This window comes from Rhipicephalus sanguineus, chromosome 3 (genome assembly GCF_013339695.2).
Source record: "Rhipicephalus sanguineus isolate Rsan-2018 chromosome 3, BIME_Rsan_1.4, whole genome shotgun sequence".
In the NCBI taxonomy this organism is placed as follows: domain Eukaryota; kingdom Metazoa; phylum Arthropoda; class Arachnida; order Ixodida; family Ixodidae; genus Rhipicephalus; species Rhipicephalus sanguineus.
In genome coordinates this window covers 173,507,439-173,529,921 of record NC_051178.1, presented here as the reverse complement: position 1 = coordinate 173,529,921, position 22,483 = coordinate 173,507,439, and the positions used below count along the sequence as shown (strand labels likewise).

The following is a 22,483-nucleotide window of genomic DNA, read 5'->3' as shown; positions in this document are numbered from 1 at the left end:
AGCAGAAAAGGAAAGGTTTTGGAGATTCGGTCCCTGTGCTCCAGAATAAAATAAAATAGTGCAGTAAAGTGACGTTTTCGTTTGTTACTTGCTGCTCGAAAGAGTTTTAGATTTTTTGTTTCGGATTTAGGATGTCGGGTCCATCGCGGTGACACTGACGCTTCACGCTGTTCTTGTAGTTGCGCACGAGGTAGTAGGTGTTGCAATACCACCGATTCGAATGAAAACTATATTACCCCCCCCCCCCCCCCCCCCGTGGTATCTTATAGCGGCAATGGTGTGTAGTACTGCTAAGCAGGCTGATGAGGGTTCGATTCCGGGCCAACACTCTAATAAAGGAGTATGCGTTCCTCTTTTTTTTTGAGTCCTGACTTGCCACTTATATGACTCCCTTTAAAGAGACACGTTAACTCTCTTTTGGCTCCCACGACTCTCTTATGAGAGTGTAATGATCTCCAAAGAGAGTTACGTGTCTCTTTAAAGAGAGTCATATACCGTTCTCTTAACTCTCTTTAACTTTAACGTTAACTCTCTTAACGTTAACTCTCTTTTGGCTCCCACGACTCTCTTACGAGAGTATAATGGTCTCCAAAGAGATTTCACGTGTCTCTTTAAAGGGAGTCATATACGTGGCTAGTCAGGAGTCACAAAAAAGAAGTCAAATGACTGTTTTTATCTTTGAAAGAAGGGAGCCGCATTTCGATGCAAGCGAAGTACAAAAAACGACCGTGTAAGTTGAACCTCCAAATATTTCTTCATCCCTGATAATCAGGGTTTAGGGTTTCCCTTTGGCATCCCTTTAGAGGGTATAATACGACGTCGCTATTTCGACGTCTCTAATAGGACGTCCCTCGCAGAGAATGAACCGCCTGCAACGCGGCGCGTCTTGCAGTTTGCCATTATGGCTTCATCCTCTAAGCATGGAGGACAGCGAGCGTCGCCATGTATACTCTTCTCTTAAACTGCATCAGCCGGCCGGTTTTCAATATCAAATGTCGGCGCGGCGGGCTCTCGTATAAATACCTGTGCCCGCGCGAAGAGGGTATACATTGGCCGTCCTGAGAGAGCCCTCGTGAAAGACTGAGTGGCGGCTCGTCTGGCGGGGGCATCGCGAAGTAAGCCCCTTAAACCGAGCCTCGATTTTTCCGGATGGAACAAAGAACCAGGAAACGAAAAACCCGAAAGTAAGACGGAAGAGTGAAAAAAAAAAAAGAAAGAAGCAGTTTTGTGTGTGCGTATCGGCCGCGCTCTGCGTTCTATAGCCTCTTTGGTGTGGGCGCCATTTATTCCACCGGCCTGCCACCTTGTTCCGCGAGATAAATGGCCTTGGTGCGAGAGCGTGTTATGCCCGTTTGCCGGGGTTCGTGAGAGGAGAAGCGGAGAGGTGGTGGTGCCCTGCACTCTGGCCCGCGTGGGCGTCCCGATTTTTCGCTAGGCTGGAATGGAGTACCGTTACGGGAATGGCAGAATTTGTCGTCGCGGCGCTGCCCCCACGTGTTTTCCGGGATTGGAGCGTTTGAAGGGAACGATGTTTTTTTTTCTTTTTTTCCCAGAAGCTTTTATCAAACCCATCTTTTCTTTTCTCGTTCCTTCATTTCTTTTCTTTTTTTTTTACGTCCACATTCACCTCATGCTTTGGGTCATGAACTCTCGCTCTCTGTGTTCTCATGCGGGAACGTTCTTTTTTTTTGTTGTTGTTGTTGTTGTTGTTCTCGGACTGTGTGATACGCATGTGTTGTTCGTTCTGATAGCGCCAAATGAAAAAAGAAAATCGTTGCCGAATCGTCGTCATTGTCGGGTGTTTCCGCGTGTTCGTATCGCCATGCTTGGATAAAATGTAACGTTTGACGTCAAGAACCGTATAAATCGCTCCGAGCGAACACGACTGTCTTTATACAGTATCCACTCTATGTACGCCCTGCCGACGCTGATGATCTGTTGGCACGATGTTCGAACATACATGGACCTCTCCCGTTCATTCGTTTCGTGGCGTGTGCACTGGCAGCGTAAGTATACAGAAAGGCCTTGCACTGCAGAAGCAGCCACGCCCCTAGGTGCTCCGGCGATTGCAGCGTTTAGGTTTCACCCTCCGCGCCGTCGTGTTAGCGCCCTGCGAGGCACCGGCAAGCCGAGCATTTATCAGGTTGGCTCAAAGGAAGGCGCGTAAGGAAGGCTACGCGTTAGCCGAGTCGAGGGCCACTGACGGTCCTAACGTTTCCGGGAAACAACGGGTGTTCGACTACGCAGGCGGACGGGGTGAGAGTTATGGTTAAGAAAAGAAAATGTGGAGCCATCTTCTGCAGCCTATAAGGAGGCGTGGCTCATAGGCACAGGTATGTGAGGTAGAAGGAGGGAAGGTAGAGTATAGACAGGAGATTAGCGTCAACGTGCTCCTGCGGACGTCAACACGTGTGCGACCTTCATCGACCAAGGGGCAACTAACCCGTACTGGAATTAAGTCGCGTTCCAGTGTTTGCTTATCGCGTTCTCGGTGGCCTCTCCATACTGTCGTGCTGCAGCGACCGTTGCATCGACGCCGGCTCTCTGTCGCTCCCCGTGTTTGCACGAGATAACACCGGCCGTTCGTCCGTGACGGTTCCAATCGTTGCGTTATTTCTGTCCGCATATAGGTGTGTGTCGCGTGACTGGACGCATTACTCATTTGTGCTTCGTTTCACAGTCCGCGTGTTTGTTCGAGTGCGCGAGTATAGAAGGGGTCAGTTAGGATTGTTCTCCTTCGGCCTAAGCACCGGGGCTAGCGGGCTGAGCCAACGTTGCACAGTGGGGTCAGGTGGGCGGTGCGCGAGCTTACTCTAGCGGCGTTGGAGCAGGACAACGCGAAAGCAGCAGCAACAGCAGCCGCTCAGAAAACGGTACCCTCTCTGGAGCCTACCGTGTACTCTTCATGGCCGCTTTGGGCGCGCCGGCTCTTATCTGCCGAGACAAGGCGTCTGGCTCATTTATCCCGTCGTGTTTGCCGAACTGCTAGCTGTTCTTTCTAGCCTTTTTTGTTCGCACCAGAACAGAAAACTGCCTTCCCTCCGCTCTCGAAAGTTTTGCGGCGTGAAGTGCGCGAAGCCATAATTTCTGCTTAAGCCTGAAGCTAAAAAAGAAAAAGAGAAAGTTTTGTGTAAGAGAGGGCGAACGAGAAGGCGTACAACGGATAGTTCGAGAGCCGCGCACTGCGATTCGTCACTTTTTTTTTGCTTTTTCATTAGTTTCTTTAATTTTCCTTTCGAAACTATTTCTGTTTGCGTATCTGCAGCTACAACGGAACGGATTACTTAAAGTATGCTGTGTTTAACATACCGTTTTTCTTTCTCTCTCTCTCTCACTTTCTCACGCGCACGCCTTCTTTTCTTTTCTCTGAAAGCAGCGCGAAGCGGTTTCGCTCGGTTATCGCTTCCAGTTTGGCTTGACCCAACGCAGCAACCTTATGTAGTTTGCGACTGCATGGTTACGAACGGGGTCTGTTAGCCAGTGATAGGTTGTTTCAGCAGCGACGGTATAAGCGTACCGTTTGCGCTAAGGTATTACCGTTCCGTATTAAATGTGCCACTACCCGTATGTGTTTTAGCTGCGCGAGTTCCTCGGTGCTTACAGTAACACGACAAGAAGACTATAGCGGCTAATGCGGGTTCTGCAGATTAATATAGCGACGCGCCGATCACGCCGCTACAGTATTACCGTACATACGGTACGGTGAACTGCCGCTGCTAAAACATAATAATGATTAATATGCTAACGCAGCATTTCGCGTAGCTGTCACTATCCTGCCTTCTGTAGGTGCGGCACGACTTTTGACTATTTCTACCAGGGTGCGATACATTGTTTCTAAATAATTATCATGAGGCACCAACGTATGCTTCTAAAGGGTTTTCGAAGTTGCTACTTACACACCAAAGCTTCACGACATAGAAACGGAACTTGGCACGGTTGGAAACGGGCTGATAGAAGGCCACGTAGCGGCCTGGCGGGGAAAAATAAAATTCAGCCGTTGCCGTATCGGAATCATATGCTCGTCTACAAAACATGCTTGAAATGTAGTTAACTCATCACGACACGCAGCTATAGCTTGCAACCTATAACTAGCTCGGGGAGGTTCCTTTGTGCCACTGTTGATCGTTCGAACTCGAGGATGTGCTCTGGAAGCTAGACTCCACCGCTTAGATGAAAGAACACTCTCGGAGGAAAATTTCCTGGGACTTTCATGTAACCGTTAGTGCCTGCACAAGACTAGGAAAGACCTGCTATTCTTAAAAGGCGACTGAACTGTACGAGCGCGCTTGTGAACCGTTAGCTTGGGCTCTTGTGTGTTCACATTAAATGCATCTTTGTTATTTTTCTTAGATTTGGTGTTTGTCATCTATTGCACGTAAATGGCCCCGTCCCGTCTACTCTTTAGTGTGGAGTAACCAACCAGGCGTATCTTTGGCTATAGCCTTTCTGCCGTTCTTTCTTCCTTTCTGTCTTTTTCTAGACGAGGCGAGCATTACACTTTCCTTTGCATGCGCTGCTCTGAAAAAAAAAAGAAAAAAAAAAGCCAGCCCAAGACGCACGCATGAACGTGACAACAGACACATATCTGTAGCACCGTCTCAACTTCGTTTTTTTTTATATATCCTGTAGCGTTCCGTCTGGTCTTTCCTGCAGTGCAGGGTAAACCACGATAATGCAGCGCCGACTACAGACCACGCAAAACCTCTACACGAATCTCGTGCAATACGCATCAAAATAACTCTAGTCTCATTATATCCCTGCCTACAGAGTTTGTTCATTCCAGAAAATCACTTTCGCGTCTCATATAGAGTGCTCTCTGCGCCCAACCGAGGAATGTCATATACAGCGAGCATGAAGGGCGAAGGAAGAAAAAAAAGCAGTGTGATATATAAAACGCAGTAAGATCTTTCACGCACATAGACTCCGGTGGTCCTGTCGAGTACACAATCTCATCAGCACGTTTCTGGCGGGCACGCCGTAAGCTGCTTGTTCTTCGTGTCAGCTCGCTGCTATACACGTGTGCTGCCTCGTACACAGCAAACGCGCTTAACGGGTCTGCTGCTGCTTATTCGCTTAGGCGAAAACGAGATCATTCCGATGGTCTGAGCGTCTGTTTGTTCCCACTCACGTTGGTACGCTGCTTCGCTTTCAGCCGGTCCTCCGCTTTTCCCTCTCGTCCTCGCGGGAGAAAGGTAAAAACACAGAAACCAGCATTGCGCGGTAGCTCTCAAAATGAGATGCGGCTGTCTGAGTGAAGAGGAGCAGTGCCGAAGCCTCGGCTGCATTGGACGACTGCGTCCCGCGCCAGCCAGACTGTTGTGATGTGATAGTTTTTTTTTTTTTCGTTATTTTTTTTTCCTATTTTTTCACTAAGAGCTGGCGCCGAAGCCCCACACTCATGGAACGAAAGGCGGAGGCATACAAATCGGCCGCAAAAGAGATTTTTCTCTTGCCGGAGTCATTTTGATGGCACATTTGGGCCGCTTCGCGTAGGCGGTGGACGCATTGGTTGTGGAGGGGTTTCACTATGTGGCCCGACGATGCAGCGACGAGCTAGCTAGGCCCTTGCACGGTGCCCTGCCATGCAGGAAGAATAATCGATGGCGCCAAAGGGCGCTGCTTGGTTGGTGAATGGAAAAGTGTCTCGTCTTCGTTCTGCGTTTGTTTCTTTCTTCTTTTTTAATCTTGATGCCGTTAGTGGCCCGAAACCTTCTGTCCCTCCGTGTCTGATTGCGAATGCTGCATCGCTTTTTTGTTTTTTGTTTTCTCGCCTGGATATGTGTGCTCGCGAAAGTAGCGGAGACGTCGCTTCTTCTGCGTTGTTTACTCGAATATCATTTTCTCTCGCTTGCTCGAGTTAGTCGAGAACTCGACTGCGTTTTGGTTGGCGCGTTCTAGATATCTGACTACGTCGCTTTATTTATTTTTTTTTTGTCTTCCGTTTCTGGTCTTACCTTTCGCTCCTATACCCTCGCTATTCTACATCCGTCACGTTGTCGAATTTGGCAACGTCTACGTTCGCGTATGTCAGACTGGAAGGCGCGGTGGACTCACTGTTGACACCTGCCGGTTCCTTTGTCTCATTTATGCGATCTTTATGTCACCGGTTGCCTGATGTGAACTAAAACTTTGCAGAACGATCGGAAGGCGATGGCTTCACATATCGACGCAATATTAGATTCACTTAACCTTCTGAACCGGTATGTTTTCTCATCGAACGTTTAGGAATTTATTATTAACGTAATTCTCTTTTTCTTTCTTTTTTTTTTTTGAGGCTGCTTGCTTTAAATCATTTGAAACGCTGAGATTTAATCTTTGTATAGTTTCTTTTATTTCCATTTCTCTAAACTTTCGTGTGCAAGCAACATTTATGTTGTGGTAGTACAAATATCCGCATGAGGAGGAGGACGATTTATTTTTAATTCCGTCTACTTTCGTTTGTGTTTTATTTATTTATTTATTTATTTATTTATTTATTATTTATTTATTTATTTATTTATTTATTTATTTATTTATTTATTTATTTATTTATTTATTTATGTAAACTGCCAAATATATAATTGGAACATATACATATATGCTTCGAAATGAGAGCTACTCGCCAAACCTTAATCACGTCTATACTCACGTCTGTATATTCTTTTAGTATTTAATGTAGCAAAAGTTCTGGTTGTATATATTACGGCTTGTATATTATACATGTGTGGGTTCATCGCCGGGAATATGCCACGTAAAATGCATTGTAATTCCCAGTTTCACATCTTGCCGTTAACCATCGGTTCGCCGTTGTGTGTGTAGGGTGCCCAAGTCCTCTCAAGCTGTTTGTCTTGCTGTTTTCTTGTACTCCATCAATACGGTTACAAAATACTCAGCTCAATCTTAAGCCAGATTAAAATTAAATACCGTTCGCCAGAGCGGGCTTCTCCGCAGTAGGAGTACGTATGAGGAGAAGCCCACTTATGTCGTTTTGGAACGCCCAAGTACTTTTTTTTTTTATTCGTAATCGAAACTAGTCGTCTTCACGCGGTGTGTATCCATCGTCTCGTTTGCGATTTCTCATATACTTCTAAGAAACGTTTTTACACTTTTTGGCTTATCTTTACCCCAAAATATTAGGGTCGTCTATCGTGTGGGCCTCATCGTTATCGCAGCGCGTCCCGTGCTTCCATGTCACGAATGGCGTGCGCGTTATCAGCATGGCACATCACTTTGACAGGAAACTGGAGTGCGCTGATATTTCGATAAACGAAACGCAGACGAGATTAATGATGGTTAAATTGGGTCGAAGAGACACGGGGCCTGAACGGGCGTGAATCTTTGCCTTTCTCTCCCTCGCGATCTTATTATTTTTTTCTTTTTTAGCTGAATTGTACGAACGCGCTTGTGAATTGTTAGCGTATGACGGTCTGAGTGTTTAGCGCAACTCAGAGTAAAAGGAAACGTAGGATGGGTAGAAGGGAGGACAAGAGGACAGTGTGAGCGTCCCATCCCGTGAGACGACAGCGTGAGCGTTTTGCCCTCCCGTTCTACGCCTACATTTGTTTCCTTTTACTCTGTATGAGTTGCGCTAAACACTCGGAAAGTCGTGGGATACCAACTGTCCCAAACTGCTACTAGCGTGTGCCCTGCGCGTTCACGTTAACTGCTTCTTTTTTTATTCGTATTTTTTTTTTTCTAAATGGCACTTTTCCCTCTTAACCGTAGAGTAGCCAACCCGGCATGTCTTTGATTAAAATCCCTGCCTCCCTCCCCCCTCCTCCACTCTCTCTTTCTCCCTCTGCGCGCGTGCGTGCGGTGTCAAACGCCGTTCTTCCGTAACACACGAAACCCTATTTTACAATGCTGATATATAACGTAGGAAAGTGACATGTGTTTAGTCCACTCTGCGCTGCCTGGCATTGGCTCGTTACCGAGGTAATTGTCTCGTTAAAACTCTTGCCACGCACTCGTTCGTACAAATTCGGGGCGTTCCCGCATAATCGTGGGAAACTGCATGCAGCGCTGGCACCTTAGTTGGCTCGTGCCTCCGTGTCGGGTTTGTAATTTCCTGTCCTTGACTAAACAGCTCGTCTTCCGCGATGACTTTTCCTCGAAGCCTAGCCAGCTTGGCACCTTTGAATAACAGTTGAATAGCCACGTGGAGCGGGCGCGGCTTTGTAAAAAGAACACTCTTAGACGTTCTCCCGGATGTCCTTTTTCTTGAAGCTCGTGGCAATTTTTTTTTTTTGTGCTTTGCTTTCAACTTCTGAAGTGTCGCGTCTTTAGCTGGTTGATTGGCGCTTGGCTACCACAATTGAAGTATGCGCTACATTAAAGGGGTGGAGCCATCAAATTTCGAGGCTATAACAAGCCTGTTGTGGGTTTCCTCTGTATGCAAGGACACTCCACACGAAGGGTCGGACACAGCAAACGTTTAGAATATATTTTAATTCGCTTCCAAAGTGTACCTAAATGCCCATTCTCCCGATCGAAACCCATCGCTGGCGCGCCAACTCTGACGTAGCAACGAAAGTTGTAGTGACGTCACACCATCTGCTGTAGTGATGTGAGTGACCTCCGGACCTCCGCCACCTCCGCAACGTACGTACCGGCTGTAGTGAACTAGAATATATTCTAGTTCTCTATAGTACCGGCAAAGCATCGGTTGCTACTTCACTCGCCGAGTTTCGATCGCTTCCTGGCTAAGTGCGTCACAGCCTTGTGTGGTCACGTGACCAAGCCTCCTACACTTCTACGTCACTGCCCAACCTCGGCGCCCAGAAACCGAAACCGAAAGTTATCCACATCAAAAGGCGATATTAAATTATTTAGCGAGAATACACGAATCTTGGTGCGTGCATCATGCTTCCTGGAGCTATAGGAAACGCTTACAGCAAAGAACGCGCAAGCCACAAACATGGTGGCACCACCCCTTTAAAGAACAGCGGGGGAAAAAAATCTGGCAGATTCTTCTGCTATACTGTTTGTTCCATATCGAATTGTACACTTTCGATAATGTTACATTTCAACAATGCACAGCCTTGGTAGCGCATACTTGTGCCTAAGCGAGATTATGTGTTATTTTTGTCGTTTGGCGGCATCTGCGGTTGTTGGTCAACATACAGCTGCGCGCAACAGGCGATAGGTGGCACATGCCACTTGTGACGCCTTTTCCGCCGCAATGTGTCGGTTGAAAGCGAATTCTCGTGCTACGCACGAGGTCGCAGGTTCGACTCCCAGCCGCGACTGCCGCATTCCGTTAGAAGTGGATAGCGACAATATTCCGTCGCAGTACACAAAATTTGGGCACTCAGGGAAAAATTTAAGCAGTTGCGTGTAGTCGCTACGTTGCCTTATACCCCTGCCACACGGGCACCCGTGAACTCCGTTTCACTCCCTCGTCTTTTCCTCGAGGGAGATGGGGTCCATGTCACACGGTCACTATTCCGCTGAGAGTTAAATGGAGCTTTTGGTGGAGGAAGTTCGGTTATGCCCATTTCGGCTCGATGGAGTACTCTTTCCCAGCCAGCTTGTACGTAAGACCGCACTGAAAATCATCCTAATGAGCTCAGTTTATTTTAAAAACTATGCTCATTTTTGCTAGCATTCCGCCCCGTAGTGTAAGTTTTTAGTTGTATTTTTTCGGACATCAGCGCTGACTCTCCACACCAACGCCTCGCCAAGCCGCCGCTGTGAAAGAGTTTCTGCACGTGTGAGGCGACGCACAAGCACTCTCTAGAGATCATTATTTTTGTTGCTTTACCATGCCGGAGGGTCGTGAGGCCCAAACGGCCAGAGAGTGAATGGATTCGGTGGTGGCCGTGTGAAGAGGTATTACGTGTAAAAAAGTACAGAGAGGCATTTTACTCTTTTCTTTATGAGTCTGACTTGCCACGCATATGACTTTTGAAAGAGAGACGTAACTCTTTGAAGAGATCATTATACTCTCGCCGAAGGGTCGTGGGGCAAGAGAGTTAGTGCAGACGGGTCACTGTTAAAGGGAACGGTTTCGGGTATGTCAGCTCTCCTAGTAGTGGCTTAGATTTGCTAACACTATGGTGGTTGACAGTCGAGCCCTTTGATAGACTAGTAACTCCACGAACAATTTTCCACGTCCACTTTAGGGGGCGAACAAAATGAAAGTTGCTCATTCGAGTGTTTTCCTTTAACAGTGTACTGTACATTTCTCTTTGAAGAGAGTCATGTACTGGTAAGTTAGCCCCGGACGGAGTGTAGAGGGCAAGGCACTTTCTGTATTCGGATCTCCCCTACGCGGTCGACGTGTGTATTACGTCCGCTAAACAACACACCATCTAACGTTAGCTGATGTGTTGTTTGTATGTTTGCTTTTTTCTGCTTTAAATTTTTTTTCTAGTTAGCCAAGTCACTAATGCGCAAGCATGGTATTGTTGGCGATAATGGCCAAGTGTTCTAACACCGTGTAAGTTATTGTACGAGTTCTTGCTTGTATCTTTTTTTTATATATATAAGATTGCATACACAGAGCAAAAACATGTCGTACAGCTCTTCGCAAGAGGAGCGGCAAAATTCATTTCGTGGACAGCCCTCGTCTTGCACGTTACACGGTCGGTTTTCCTCTCTTTTTTTTTTTTTTCGTTCTTTATTATTATTATTTTCTCTCGTCGCTCGCGTGCATTCGGTTGTCGGTTCGCTTGCGTGAAGCAGCTGTGCTTCACTCGTGACGCATCCAGGTGGCCCCCTGTCAGTCGTTGAAGGCGGCAATGTCCACGAACGCACTCCGCATGAATAAGCGCTGCGTGCTCGCAGTATAACCCTTTTATCTGTTTTCCTGCTGCGAATAGACACAGCGGCCAACACGCACTACTAGCAGCTATCCAGAGTGTGTAATTGACCTTAAGCTCCAACGTGTTATAACTGCCTCGTCTCCATATCACTCTTTCAGTCTTTCTTTCTTCTTGTCTCATACTGTGAGCGATGTCGCTTTATCGACGACTTTACATAATACACATGGGCGCCGGCATCTCGGGATGCTAGACGAATGTTTTCTTGTTTTTGTATATCGTGACGTGAATTAATAAAAGGTCATGAGACGTCGAATGCCCCAATTCAACTGTTTTCATGCATATCCGTCTACCGTGGCCCTTTTCCGATTTAGTTGTTAAAGATACAAAACGGTAAAGCTAACAGCCCAGTATGGCGGCACCGAAACGCATCCATAAACTAAGTCGATAATGGCGCTTGCACGAAACGTCACAAGATGTCGATAGCGTCTTCCTCTAACCCCGTATTCCGCAAACCCCTTTGCGTATACCGGAATACCGGACAAGCTGCGAAACCTCTAATGTCTCATATGCTATACGCAAAAAACAGACCCGCACTTAGCCGTGCCTTAGCGCTGTACTCGCGTATGGTCCATTAATTACCACTGGCGCTGCCAACTTTTCCTTCCTTCGCGACATTCCTTTCGTTGCTCTTTCGTGTGTTTGTTTTCATATCTTTGTTGTGTCTGCGCCGTGCAAGGACAACGCCGCAAAAGCATGCTCGCGAGATCCGATCGAAGGGCCGCTGGCGTTGCCTGCGTGCATGCCTCTCCCGTTCCATGCGTGAGCGTCGCGGAGGCCACATTACTCCCAGCCGCCCTCCTGCACAGGGTTGCCCGCACGCCCAGCAATTCGTCTTCTTCGCGCTGTCATCATCGATCTCTCGTTTCGTGCCCGTGCTTTCTCGTGAACGTATATGAATATGAGTTTTCGCTGGCGCCCGCGGAGATATACGCTAGCCTTGCCTTCATTCTTTGTTCTTTCGCGTATCGCATATTAGCCGCGCGTATGGTACCCGTTATTCTCCTTCGGCGGGCCATTATTATTAAAGGAAAACCCCGGAGTACGTGCCTTGGGTGCCTGCCAGAAAGAGAACGGCCCCGAATGCGTTGGAGAACTCGCGCAATTAGCGTTTGCTTGTACCGTTACAGTGACAGAAGGCGCGTTAAGATTATGAAGATGTGTACGTTGTACACGCATTGGCGCAAAGGAATTCAAAAGCGTACATAGAACAAGTTAAATCTAAAGCTTCCTTTCGTTGAACCTAAGAGCTGCGCATACGAAAAGTCGCGGAATTTTTTTTCAATGTATGTTTTCATTGTGCACGTAACTTTGAGGAAACCAGTGGACTGATTTCCTAAATATGTGCGGGGTATAGCTCTAATAAGTGCGTGAGGCTTCGTTGAGCGACATAATATGGACTGAGCTTTAGCGTCTGCATACAAGAACTATAAGAGGTAACGAAACAGTGAACTAGCGCCTGCGGTGCACCTTTTTAATGCTAAATAAATACAGTAAATACAGTTCTTGCGCATGACTGCCGCGTGTTTGTATAGCGCCATCATGCGTATAACTGCCTGCATTGCGGAACCTGCGGAGCGTTGGACGCAGTTCAACGTCAGTGCTCTGTGTAGTTCCGTGCAGCGGTTGTTCTTATCGCTGTTGCACGATGCCGCAACGTCGATGACGTCATTGCTTAACGTCGCCATTTTGTTCTGAATAATATTTCGCAGTGTTTTGAGAACGTGGTCTGCACTTTTCCACGCAGGATTCATGGGCTAAGGGCTCGGTACCCGCGGACGTACCTAGTGAACTAAAATGCAATAGTACGACCGGGACATCTCGCTGCATACAGGTAAGTTTTAACGTTACACGCGCCCGTACAACCCTCTCCCCGCGACAGCTCGGTGGCTGTGACATGTCACGAGGTGGCGGGGATCTCCATTACCAGCCGATAAAAAAAAAAATCTTTTCCCAGTGAGGAAAGTATAGCTGTTTTTTTTTTCTCATCTGTGCAGAGATATTTAAAAGGCCTCTAAAGTGAAACAATGAATTCAAATTAGACTGATAAATTATTCTTCTAAAGCGCCACCGTCGTTGATTCGCCAGTTTCACCATCATAGGTTTATTAAGAGAAGATTAAGTGAAAGATAAAATTCCACTGTTAGGTGTCGCCCGAAAATTTCTGCACATTAGTATTCGCGCGCCGTGACGTCATTAATTTAAGTGTGGTTTTTTTTTTTGTATTTTGACCACATTGGGTCAACAATATTTACACGAACTTGGTGCGTTTTGTCTCTGACCCCTTCAGAGGGCACTGTGCCCCATTTTTACCGATCAAGAACTATGTAGCCCCTTGTAAACGCCGTGAAAGTCCTTGACGTCATAGCGACGTGGTGCGGAAACTTCACTGTGGCGTCAGCGCCCGCATTTTCGTTTCTCGCGTTTTCTCGCTTACCAAGCGTCTTCTCGTGGCAAGAGTTGTGCTTGTGGTATTGTGAAAGTCTAATTTATTAATAGGAAACAAAAAAAAAATGTCATTTTCATCTTTAGTGTCCCTTTGATGCATATCGCCAAAGGTGGTCGTGTTAGTTCGGAGCATTCCACTGTGCACAGCGCAGCCCGTAAGCTTTCTTCGTATGACGTGTAATTAATTATAATACCATTCGTTATTAATGACGCGCATATCTCCCGCGTCTCACCGGCGTAACATCACCCGCCTCCCTTACTTAGCCCGCTTGGTAATTAATTGGTCTTACCTTCTCTAAGCGCCTCAATCGGATGAGAGATACACGTTTCGATCGATTTCGGCCATCTGGGGTATTATAGCGTGAACCCAAAGTATGGGTGCGCTCGACGATGCGCGGCCGGGCCGGAAACGCCGCGATTGGTAATGTAGCCTGCAACCTATATTGCCACGTAGGCTGAACGTCATGGCCAATTAGCGAGCTCGCCTATTTCTTGGTTGACTCTCGGAACAGTGCGAAGGAAGGGACTGAATGGGCGCAAACACGACACAAGACGGCGCTTTTTTTCAACCGAAATTTTCTTAGCTCTACGCGTTTCCTTTTATTTTATTTTCTCACGCTATTGTGAAAAGCATATAAACTAAATCGCGAACTTTTTATTATTAATATTAAATGCTTCTGCATATTATGCGCACGAGCGCTGTGTTTTATGGCATCTTTTCGTTTTGAGCGGGCGCGGGCATTCGCATTTGTGAGCAGCTGTCTGAACGAAGAGAGAGCCGCCCACCTGAGGTGAAGAAAGAACACTTGCTCGCTGTTCCGCGTTATAAACGTTTATTGCTCCTCCTCAGCCGTTTATCCCCATATAGGGAGAAATTCGTCCGCTTATAGTGTCATGGAGTGGGCGCATTCATTAGCTGCAGCTCGTAGAGCTATATATAATAACAGTACATGTACATATACAGTAACACATACAGTAACAGTACTCCCACGCACTCCCCCCTCCCGGCCCCAAATTCGGGAACAAGCTATTTCCCACGCAGCGGCATCGCGTGGGTTACCAGGAACGGCTCGCAGACCGTTCATCCTTGTTTGCGCTCTCGCTTCCGCGATGCCCTCTCGTGGGTGCCGTTGCGCCCTCCTAGACGCCCTTAAATTCTCGTCAGTTCCGCTCGGATTCAGGTAAGTGCGGTGGCAGAAAGTTAAGGAATCAAGAAAAGCAAAAGTTATAAGGTAAAACAAAAGTTCTAAAGCCCTTACGCGTACGCCCCCGTAGCTCGTCGTCGACCGTGTATACGATTCAATGGAGAGCACCTCATTTATCTTTCTGTCGGCGGTCGAGGAAAGTGCTTTCCGCGTCCATCGAGCACATTCATCTCGTTACTGCCGACGGTGCGGGATTAATCCTGTCTTTGTTGAGCCGTTTCGGTTTTGCCCTCGCCATCTGTTCTCACCAACGCTACCACCACCACATCTCTCTCTCTCTCTCTCTCTCTCTCTCACACGCCCTCTCTCACTCCTCTCAGGAGCAGCGGCTAGCTCACACGGTGCGGCGAAAGTGGGATTTCCTTTGAGAATGCCGTGATGGAAAAAAAAAAAATCGTGGGTATCTTTCGCTCTCCGACTGCGAGACAAGGGCTGCAACGTGACGTCTCGGTGTTTTCAAAAACTCGCACACACGCACGTATTATCAGCTTTTAAGTGCGAAGCACCTTAAGGGCTCGGCTTGTCGGCGTCTAACGTTCTCACGATGTGTCATGTAGCCACGGTCCATCATAAAACGGGTACGCGCCACCAAAATTGGATAAATCCCACAACTCGCCACCGGTCCACTAAACATGAAAAAGGCCACAGTTAGCCCAACACATAGCCGACGACGTTAATGGAGCTGAAACACCAGGGGCGTAGCCAGGGGGGGGGGGGGGGGGGGGGTTCAACCCCCCCCCTGAAATTTTTCAGTTTTGCTTGCGTATATATACACGCGCACATACAAACGCACGCACGAACATACATAAAGTATGGTTGAACCCCCCCCCCCCCCGAAAAAAATTTCTGGCTACGCCCCTGTGAAACACCCTTTCCTACTATGCTGAAACCGGGCATGTAGGGAAGAACAAGAAGAAGCACCATACGGTAAGCTGCATTCCGACGCAGTTTTCCGACGACGTTAGTGGAGCGGAAGCACCCTTCCCTACACGCCCGATTTCAGGCTTGGCACCACTGGTGCCTCATCAAAGAAATCTCTCGGAAAACACTGCATGCTTCGCCCCTCCCCAGTTTTCACGTTAGTGGAACTGAAACACCCTTGCCTACATGCTTCGCGCCTCCCCAGTTAAATATAAGTCCGTAAAAATTCTCCTTCTCTTTTTTCTTTAATTTCTCATTCTCCCTCCCCCTCACTCCTTCCCCGTAAGCCGTAGCGATTCCGCGAGTCTCCTGGATTCCTACTACACACTTGGTCTGTGTTCAGTGTCATGTGTGCAGGAGTCACTATGATTAACTTTAGTTAGTTAGTTAGTTAGTTAGTTAGTTAGTTAGTTAGTTAGTTAGTTAGTTAGTTAGTTAGTTAGTTAGTTAGTTAGTTAGTTAGTTAGTTAGTTAGTTAGTTAGTTAGTTAGTTAGTTAGTTAGTTAGTTAGCTAGCTTTGGTAAGCACAGTAAAGCGAAATGAGGCCATTCATTAGTAGCTGCTTGCAACTACTCCACTGTCTTTCCGAAGTATTTCCTGCGAGCACAGCGCATTCTATATGTTTTCTGAGCTTAACGCTTAAACGACACTGAGAGAGAGAGAGAAATAGCACGCTTGCACGTGCGCTTCCAGCGATACACACTACGTGGTAACGTGAATCATTATTGCGTCACCCTTCCTTTCTTTTCTCGCTCGTTTCGATAATGTTTCGAAATATCGTTACCGAGGAGCCGTGTTGGAAATTGCACAAGCGCGCAGTATATACACGCGTATACGTTCAAAGAAACTTCTTTTCTCTCCGCAGGCGCTATAATAACCACTGAGAACTTCCTTGCGAAACTCTCGTTCAATATGTGAACCTGCGCCCACCCCCCTTCCCTTCCTGGGGGCAACGAGTACGGCCCTTAATTCCGTTAGCGAAATGCTCCTTCGCGCGGCTCGCTATCGCGTATCCCACGGACAGGCTGCTGCGCGCGAAATGTACGCCTCGGAATTGCGCTCCAGCCTGCGGCTGCATGTGTTTGCGAAAGTTTTGTTGCCTCGAGAACAGGAGGGCAGGCTACGCGAGGTGGCGTCTTATAAGGCGCCCGCTCGCGCTGTGTATATATATGGCCGCCAGTTTTAAATTAAAAAAGAAAGTCATCCTTGCTTTCCTCCTCGCCGCCGCCACGGCCCGCTCGCCTTTGAACCCTTTCTCTCGGAGTCTTTACGGGCGAACGGGAATTATGATATGGAAATTAAGGGGAAAGCGACGTTGGTTTCGCAATAGACGCGGGCCTCGGAGGGAAAGGTTGGCATACGGGAAGGAAGTAGGGAAGGGATAGCGGCCGTTGACGACGGGAAAGACCGCGAGACTTCCGGTATGTCCACGCGCATATAGCGCAGCGCTGCGAGCATGGACCAGAACGGCGGAACTTTGCGTAAACTACCGCACGTAGGGCCGCATGCGGCGATTATTTCAGCTAGCTATGCCAACCGTCCTTTACTTTTTTTTCTAGTTGTTCTAGCTTTTCCGCCCTTATGTGTATTCGATGCCTTTCTTTCTTTCTTTCTTTCTTTCTTTCTTTCTTTCTTTCTTTCTTTCTTTCTTTCTTTCTTTCTTTCTTTCTTTCTTTCTTTCTTTCTTTCTTTCTTTCTTTCTTTCTTTCTTTCTTTCTTTTACATCAATCTACTTTGTTCAAGTATATCTTAACACCTGTATAGACAACGCTGCAGCTGATCTTCTTTACTCTATTCAGATGTGCGCCAAAGATTTCTTCCTTTCATTTCATTCATCTATCCGTTCTGTTATAGTCCCTTCCTTCCTTTCTTCATCCATTCGTTTATTCGTTCAATGGAAATGTGCAATCACGTCGTTTTTCGTCCCTCATTCGTTATTCACGCAATCCTTTCTTGCTCAACCTGCCACTCCTTTTTTTTTTTCTTCACTCGTCCTTTCATTCTATCAATCATTTATGTATAATAAGGCGTTCCATCCACTTAGTCCCTAACCGAGTTACCCATCCCGCGGCTTAGAAACGGCTGCGTGAAGCATTGCGTAAGAACGCGTGCTCGGAAATTGGCGGTGGCTCGATAGCGCCGTCTGGAGGGGCTGCAGTTTCCCCTCGCGGGAGCCGTGTTCGGAGCACGTGCGCGGCGTGCCGTCCGTCGTCTGGGCGACGTGGTTTTGCGGTTGGGAAGAACAGACCTGCCCGAAATGACTGGGTCGAACGTGAGCCGTTCATTCTACGTAATTTCTTTTTTTTGTTGTTTTTTTTTTCCTACGGCTTCTACGGCGGTCCGTGCGTGGTTTCGGGTTTTAAATCAATACAGAAGGAACGGGAACGCTCTCGCCGCAAAGGGAGGTCACGCCAGAGAAAGGATGTTTAGGGCGTGTGCGCCGGTTTTTATTGCGTCTGTATACCGACGGACGAAAGTTTGCAAAGAGGAGGCAGGCGTTGGGAAACTATTATCGAGAGCTGGGCTGTGTTAATGGTGCCGCTACTAACCAACTGCAGGTCACGATAAATGAAGTCCGGGGTAAATCCGGGGAAATGTCCGGGGTGAATATACGAGGAAACAATCGGCATTTTAAGACCAAGCTGTACATGATTGTGTGTAACGTCGACTTGAAGAGTGGCTGTAAAGCTGGCTAGACTGAAAAGCTGTCGTAGTTCTTTTTTATTCTTCTTTTTTTGTGCGCTTCATAGAGTGCGCAAACTCTTCGCGAACATCTGTAAACGGAACGCTTATGAATACGTATTCAAAACACTGATACCCGCAAACGTGTAATTCGTGTCCTTACCGGCTTCATATTTTTGTCACAGTTTTCGTGTTGAAATATTTCTCATGGAACAGTTGTTGGGAAGATATTTGCGAGTTGTTCTTGTGCAGAAGAGCTTAATTTGCGTGAAGGCCTATCGAATTTCTAGCCTCGAAACGTGAGATTTTATCTCACTATCCAGGCTTCAGAAAATAGTGTTGTTTTCACCGGCAAGCACCCATAGTTGAAATATATTCTTTTGTTCTTGTAAAAAACGCTTCACTCGTGATGATATTGTGGTTTCGGAACATAAAATCTCATAGTTTATTCTGTTTTTTTTTTTTTTCTTCAACAGCGACACCTATAATGAGTCATCGATGAGGGCCGTCTCGTCGTCTAGAGATGAGAGGCCACGTGCTAAAGCTGTTTTCGATCTTAAAGGACACCTATTATGTCTTTTAACGGTGATGCGAGACCGACGCATCTCGACTTCAAAAAGTTGTTCTAACCCCGTTGAATCCATGGCTCCCGGCGGCCGTCACATCCGCGAGATGCGCATCGCGTCTTCGAAGAGAGACAACCCTATAGCTGCTGCGCACTTGAGGCGCACGAGGCCATCAAAGGCATTGCTGCAGCGCAGGGGTCATACGTGATTGTTTTACGTGCTATCCCCCCGGACCATTAACCGCTGGGAAGTTTTGTTGTCGATTGAGTCGTACGTATACAGCGAGCGAGAGGGGTGGGGGGTGGCTTGCAAGCTGCCGTAACGGCTTTCTTCCGCGGCTTGCTCGCTCGGCAGAAACCCGTCATCAAAGCGTCGTCTTCTCTGCGATATCATCGCGGGTGTTTCGAGGGTTTTTTCGTTTCTTCTTTTCGCGTCTTTTCCTTACGCGCTTCGCGGACGTGCCCGGATCAGGCAAGTCGGGCATTAGTAAAAGGCCCGACCGACCGGATCACTTCTTTTGCTCACAGTCTCCTCCTGTCTGTAATCTGTTTTTCTCTTCGCATTGGTGGTTGTTTTCGTTTCGCAAATGTGACTCGTGTCGTTATTTTGACGGCCAGATCATTTCTCTTTATCATTGGCTTCATACTTCACTTTTCTTTTTCATGCATGCATGTATGCGCGCGCGCGCGCGCGCGCGCGCGCGTGTGTGTGTGTGTGTGTGTGTGTGTGTGTGTGTGTGTGTGTGTGTGTGTGTGTGTGTGTGTGGTGTGTGTGTGTGTGTGTGTGTGTGTGTGTGTGTGTGTGTGTGTGTGTGTGTGTGTTCTCTTCTGACTTAGGCAGACAGACGATCACGAGAACATGCGTACACAAAAGTGCGTGCTCGCCATATAGCGAAGCGAAACGTTCATCCATTCGCCGTAGACGCGTGCCGCGTATTGCTTTTGGCGTGGTTTGTTGGGGACGTGCTCCGCTCTACATAGTAAGGAATGACTCGGTGGTCGTGCACGTAGCACGTGTCACCACCAGGAAACGGCGTGCCTAAATCACGCGCGCATGTCGCGACGTTATGGCGCGCTCGATCCAGCATTCTTGTGAGCATTACCAGTGTATGTGAACCCACGATTATATGACTATTCTTGCCCTCATTTCTCTAGGGAGAAAATAGCTCGTAGGTTTTTTTGTAGTCTCCTTGTAGCTCCGTATCAGCTCTATATCGCTTGCGTTTCTGTCTTTCTTTTTTTTTTTTTCTTGTTATGGCGGAGAAACAGTACATTTACGATCTCAGCACGCCTCGCGCTGATGTTGATATTCTACGAAACGGGGTCGCATCGGATACATCGGTGGATCTAAATCACCGTACCGGAAGACATAAATCGTGCTGCGAACGACAATGGAAACAGACTCGGAACATAACGTAACGCTGAGCACGCAGAGATGTAGCAGTGTCAGAAATGGGCCAGCAGCAAAAACGAAAGACAGGCGTCCGAGACAAGGACGGGTGAAACTTATCGTCGAAATCTATATAGATCTTTTCTTCTTCTTTTGATGCGCGATGTATTTAAGTGTTTTTCATGTAGAATATATTGGCTTGCACAATTTAGTTTTCATTTTTTTTCGTGAACAACGTCGACTAATGCGCATACTCACACGCAGAGCCTGAGTGTTTTCGGTTTCGTGCGATAAAATATTCGGAAATTCTATACCCATCCACGAAGCGTTCGTAAATACTTTCATTTTCTGAATATTGTGCTGATTTGGACATCGAATGGCACCTCAGGAGGGCGTAGTTGTTGAATGGTCGAAGCAATATGCGATGGTAGAACTGAAAATAGCTTTTATTTTTTAGTTATCGGACTTCTGAAATTCTACAGACAGGCTTTTCTTTTTCATTTTGGTGAAACTGCGGGTTGGAACGGGACACAAAGAAAGAAGTGAGACAAACGAGCGCCGACAGTGAGCTTTTCTCTTGAACACTTCGGCATTTATCGGCCTGGTTGTGGAAGCCTGCTTGCAGGAGCATTACTGTTTACAAGATGGGCGACGGCCGCGGCCAGACTCTGTGCTGCGACAGTTTGTAATGCTGCTTCGCTGCAAGTTCAATGTTACACACTATTGCAGAAGCGTTTTCTACCCGACTGTTTTTATTTCAAAGCCAGAGAAGATATGTATAGAGGAGAACAAGACTTCGCAAAATGCCGCCACCAGAGCTGTGCTTGCGGGATGCGTTTTTTTTTATCTTACCAAAATAAGCTTAACGTAGCCTATTCTAAACTACAACACACTCTACTTATGCTTCTTGAATTGTTCAAGACATGCGTATCCGTGAGCAGTAGCGCAGCTGGCGATATGTTGTATTGACGTAATTATGGTCGACCTTAACGTGTGTCGGACTTTTATTTATGGTTGCTATTATTATTTCTTGGTTCTATTGGTTCATACCGCTCAATGACACCGGCCCACGCACACCGGTCACTGACTCGAATCTTGATGCCAGAGATTTCTACAAAAATGGAGGCACACTTTTCTGATACCTTTGCGCAGCACACGGCCTGAATAAATTTGTAGACATTTAAAATGTTTAGGGTGCATCGAAGCATACCATTATATGACGTAACCGATCTTGCCGTTTCTGCTTTTTTTTCTCTGCGTTCTCCCCAACGTCACGGTTGCGGTACAGTACGATTGCGTTACGCGAGGCTTCAAAGTTCGCGTAACACATTCAAGACGGCGATAGTTCGTCGACCGAAAAATGCAACGTCGTTAATTCCGGCCGCCGACCATATATATAGTATACCATCGCCTTCTATATGCTTCATAGAATGCCGTAGTAAGCTTTCTGTGGATATACATCTGCCGTGCTGCGATTGCTGGGTTTCATTCGGACGCGCCTGCACGCGACGCGGTCAACGGCTGTGCTTATTTACGGCCTCGCAGCACGTATGGCGCATAAGCCCGACCGGAGCTCCCAAAGAAAACGAGAGACGCCGCGCACGCGTGCATGGCTCGGAGCCCGTGCCCTGGGTAGCACATGTGTGCGTGCTATACGCCGGTACATCTGCAGATCTAGCACTACGAGATGTCTCTCTCTCTCTCTCTCTCTCTCTCTTGCTTTCTTGTTCTTGTATCGTCTCTGGGGTCCGCTGAGCTCTCAAATTTATGCAGCCTGCGTGACCGAGGAAGGAGCCTGGCGACGCGTGTGCTTGCGCTCCGAGTGCCGTCGCAGGCGAGAACCTCGCGGTTATCTTCAACCCGTGCCTGGATGGCGCTGCATACACGCGGATGATGCGGCTCGTTGGCTTTATCTCAGCTTGCACTAAACTATGTGTCGTGTTTGTGGGCGATCTTTAGCTTAACCTTTTCGTTTTCTCGATTTCCCCATGCGCTAACGCTCTTAAATTTCTACCGGCCTTTTCTTTCGATTAGTTTTTTTTTTTTTTTCACAATTCTCGCTCGTTTTGCGTTATTGTATTCCGTCGCTTCTGCATCCACTGCGACCAGTTTTTTTTTTATTATAGCCGCAGTGATTCCCTCGGGAAAAAAACCAAACCATGCAGTCGAACGTACGCGAACTTCGTCAAAAAGTACCAGTGCCGTTTACTTCTACCTATTTCATCGTGTTTCAATTTTATTCAGTTATTTCACTAGCGTCGCGTGTTTTAGCTATATAATTAAGAACAATGTTTCATTATTGGCGTTACCTGGACATTGCGTCCAATGGTCATAATATCGCGTTTGATAAAATCACCTCATCTTTCTTTCTTTCGCCAAAGCAACACACGCGTACTTCGCGCCTGCTCCCAGTTCACGTTCCAAACATTTCTTATTTCAACGTTGACGTTGCTCTGTCTGAAGCATGCAT

The 22,483-nt window shown here is 47.3% G+C and overlaps 1 protein-coding gene across 1 annotated transcript in view; it reads left to right on the top strand.

The window, feature by feature from the left end:
• LOC119387690 (uncharacterized) overlaps window positions 1-22,483 on the top strand; it is a 238,998-nt gene that overhangs the window by 179,473 nt on the left and 37,042 nt on the right. The window contains 2 exon segments of the mRNA XM_049414220.1: window positions 12,550-12,709; window positions 15,357-15,382. Coding sequence (XP_049270177.1) covers window positions 12,550-12,709; window positions 15,357-15,382 — 186 coding nt within the window.